Below are 3250 nucleotides of genomic sequence, written 5' to 3' on the forward strand. Positions count from 1 at the left end.
GGACCACGGGTGGGAGGCAGTGCCCAGCCTTCGGACCACGGGTGGTCTTGCGTTAAGGTCTGGGAGGAGAGGGGACGTTTTATCGTACATTTTCCAGTAAAGTCATAATGTGTTGACCGAGGACACGATGCTCTTTTCAGTCCTAACAGTGAGAAATTCCGCGCAGTCTCTAAAGTGCTTGGGGTCACTGGTTTGCACGGAGGCTTGCAGATGGGGAAGCAGCACAAACTACCCCCCGTCTCCACAAACACCCCACAAACCGCCGGTGGTGTCTGCAAGGAGCACACAAACCCATGTCCTCGCCATGGCACACGGGTTGTTCCGTCCTCCTGGAGAAAGGGGAAATCGAGCCGTGCTCTGCCCTGCCACGGGGGCTCCCGGCAGCGGGCGGGTGGGCAGGATGGTGAGGGGGAATGGGCCAGTTTGTCCCAGAGAACCATGGGGAATGAGGTTGGATGGGGCTGTAGAGATCGATAGAGGGTAGGATCCTCTTTATCCAAATCCTCCCTGACAGGCATCTCTACAAACTGCTCTTAAAATGGCAAAGGCTGGGGGTTCACAGTCCCCATCAGCTGTAGCACATCTCCATCTGAGCCGGGGGAAAGCGTTTCCTCGTGTCTAACCTGCATCTCACCATTCTGTGGCTAAAAGTCTGCATGAGCCTGCAAGAGTGCAAGGGGGGTTGGTCATGGACCGGTCACACAAATACAACACCCCCTCCCTTCACCTGGGTGCCTTCGAGATGTCACATTGTTGGAGTTCAGGAAGGTATTCGGGTGAAGATGTGCGAGTGTTTCTGGCCAGCTTTTTGCCTGTTGGCAGAGCAGGGACACTGCGCTGGGTGTTGCTCTGGCTTGGCCTGCTATGGCTGTTCCTGCAGGGATCTCTCCTCCTCCCCTATAAACCCGTCGCTTCCCGTCATATCACAAAAGCTTCCTCGATGTTTTGTGTAACCCATTGCTTTCATCCCCAGGAGCTGCCAGCGTGGTTGTGGGCCACCCCCTGGACACGATCAAGGTAAACCACTTTGAACCAGGCTCTCACATCACCACCCAAAACCCCACCGATGGGGAGGTGGCCTCTCTTTAGGTGACGCTTCAGAAGACCTTCACTTCCCCCGTCACCCCAAGGGTAGAAAGGTGTTGGAAGGCTTCAGCCTTTCCTCCTCCCCAATGCTCATTTTGAACGAGAAACTAAAAGAACTGGCTGATACGTGTGAGTTCCTCCAGTGAGGATTAATGCTGAAAATTAAACCTGGCCTCACTTAATTTGTGGTTGACCAAACAGTTCTGCCAATGTTTTATTGAACTTTGTCACAGACGAGCATTCAAAGGGCAACGGGGGAGCTATATTTGCTTTGCTGCAGGCACACTTTTACGTGTTTTCCTAGCATTGGCAATGCTGGAAGGGCGGAGCGCTGAAATTGTTAGCCCAGGGCTATGATATATTTACTATTTCTGCGAGAGAATTATTCCTCGGAGGGAAGGATTTAGAGAAGTAAGAAGCTATTTGCTAGCGTGGTGTAGACAAGCCCGTGCACACACCCATACAGCCCGACCCCACCAGGCCGACCACCCCTGCCGATGCGGAGATACAGGAGAAGTTCCCAGCATCACAGACCCTGCTCCCTTCTCCTCTTGCACGGCGACAGGCGTCTCTGCCCGAGCTTTCCCTGCTCTGCCCACGCGCTCTGATCCGGTTGAAGCTTCATTGCTGGCAGCCCCAAGGGCCAGTGGTCCCACCTGCACCTTAGGGACCCTTGGGGGGAGATGGGGAGGAGGCAGGCTCCAGCACAGCCCACCCCGCACCCCTTCCCCAGCCATCCCCTCGCACGCAGCTGGCTCCCCTAGGGTTGGGAGGTGGCCTGCCAGCCCTCTCCCTTCCGAGCTGCTAAGGTGATACCAGCCCGGGGAGCATCACCTGCGAGGGTGGGTGCCGACCCCCGGCGGGAGGAGCAGCCAGGCTGCCCACACCGGGCACGGGCAGGCTCTGCCCCGGGTTGCCAAGGCAATCCCCATCTCAGGCTGGCCCTCGGGGCGTCATTGCCAGGTTTGGAGGAGTTTGGCAACAACCAGAGAGAGGATCCTGCTGGGAAGCACAGAGTTTCCGGATGCCAAGAGCCAGCCCATCCTTCAGTGCTCATAAAGACAACTGTCAAGCTGGTGCCCTTGGCTTTGGACGTGGCCTGGGAATACCAAATAGGCAGACTTGTTATCTTTCCAAATTTAGGGTAAGGGAAGTGGAAGGGAGAGTTTTTTACCCAGCACTAAGCCAGCAAAGGGGCAGCTCAGCGGCATTTGCAGCCTCCAGGGGATGGAGGGTTCTTCCCTGCCTGGAGGAGAGGACAAGACTGAAGGAAAGGCTGGATGGGGTGTGTGGTATCTGCACCACGGTCCCCAACAAGCCATCCTCCTCCTTCGGCGGGCCCCTTCCCAGTGCCGCAGCTCCCATCAAACCCAAGCAGCTGTTTATCCAGGGCCGTGCAAAACTCTAAATGGTTTTACATTTACTCACTTTCCATCCTCTGCATTGCATTCATTTCCATAGAACTTTCTTCAGTTTCTGGGTGTCACCCAAGGGCCCTGTCTGATTAAAATGTAGCAGAGAGGAGAAGTTTCTTGGGCCATATCCATACTGGTATCAGCTGACTTTGGCAGAGATGCCAGCAGGGATCTCATGCAGGGTGTTAACACCTTAGCGAAGGGGTGTATGGGCGAGGAGCAGCTTGCGAGGATACTCAGTTGCCCTCAGTTACTCAAAAAATTTATTAACTGGAACCTCTAAATACCTGGTTACTGTGTAAAAGGAAAAAAAAAAACCAAGCCCATGGAGGCAACATGGAACTGCCTGGGCTAAGTGTGCAGACGAAGCCAGGAGGGCACGCGGGGCTGTGCACTGTGGTTGCTCTGTCCCGGGCTGCTCAGGGTGCAGCAGCCTCCCCGCTGTCCCCCCCAGCCCCCTCATCCCCTGCATCGGTCACGGCCATGGCTGGGGCGAGGGCTGAGCCCGGGCTTCGGTCCTTGTCGCTCCCCGGATGGGTGCCACCGGCCAGCCCCAGGCGGGACTCTGGGCCAAATTGCTGTGTCATTCAACCGGCTGATTGCTGCCCAAAACCTCTGCCCAGGTGCAAACTCCAGAGGCCACTCACTCCTTTGGGCTTTAAATTCCCAAATAAAGTTCCTGCTTCACCCAAGTGCAAGTCGGGGCTCAGCCACCGGAGGGGACAGGGCACTTGCCCCCATCACACGCC

General features: G+C 56.1%; 1 protein-coding gene across 1 annotated transcript in view; it reads left to right on the top strand.

The window, feature by feature from the left end:
• SLC25A48 (solute carrier family 25 member 48) overlaps positions 1–3250 on the top strand; it is an 80901-nt gene that overhangs the window by 69572 nt on the left and 8079 nt on the right. Inside the window, exon 2 of the mRNA XM_035897154.1 lies at positions 974–1017. Coding sequence (XP_035753047.1) covers positions 974–1017 — 44 coding nt within the window. The remainder of the gene's footprint in view (positions 1–973; positions 1018–3250) is intronic.

This window comes from Egretta garzetta, unplaced genomic scaffold (genome assembly GCF_000687185.1).
Source record: "Egretta garzetta isolate BGI_Z169 unplaced genomic scaffold, ASM68718v1 scaffold147, whole genome shotgun sequence".
Lineage (NCBI taxonomy): Eukaryota > Metazoa > Chordata > Aves > Pelecaniformes > Ardeidae > Egretta > Egretta garzetta.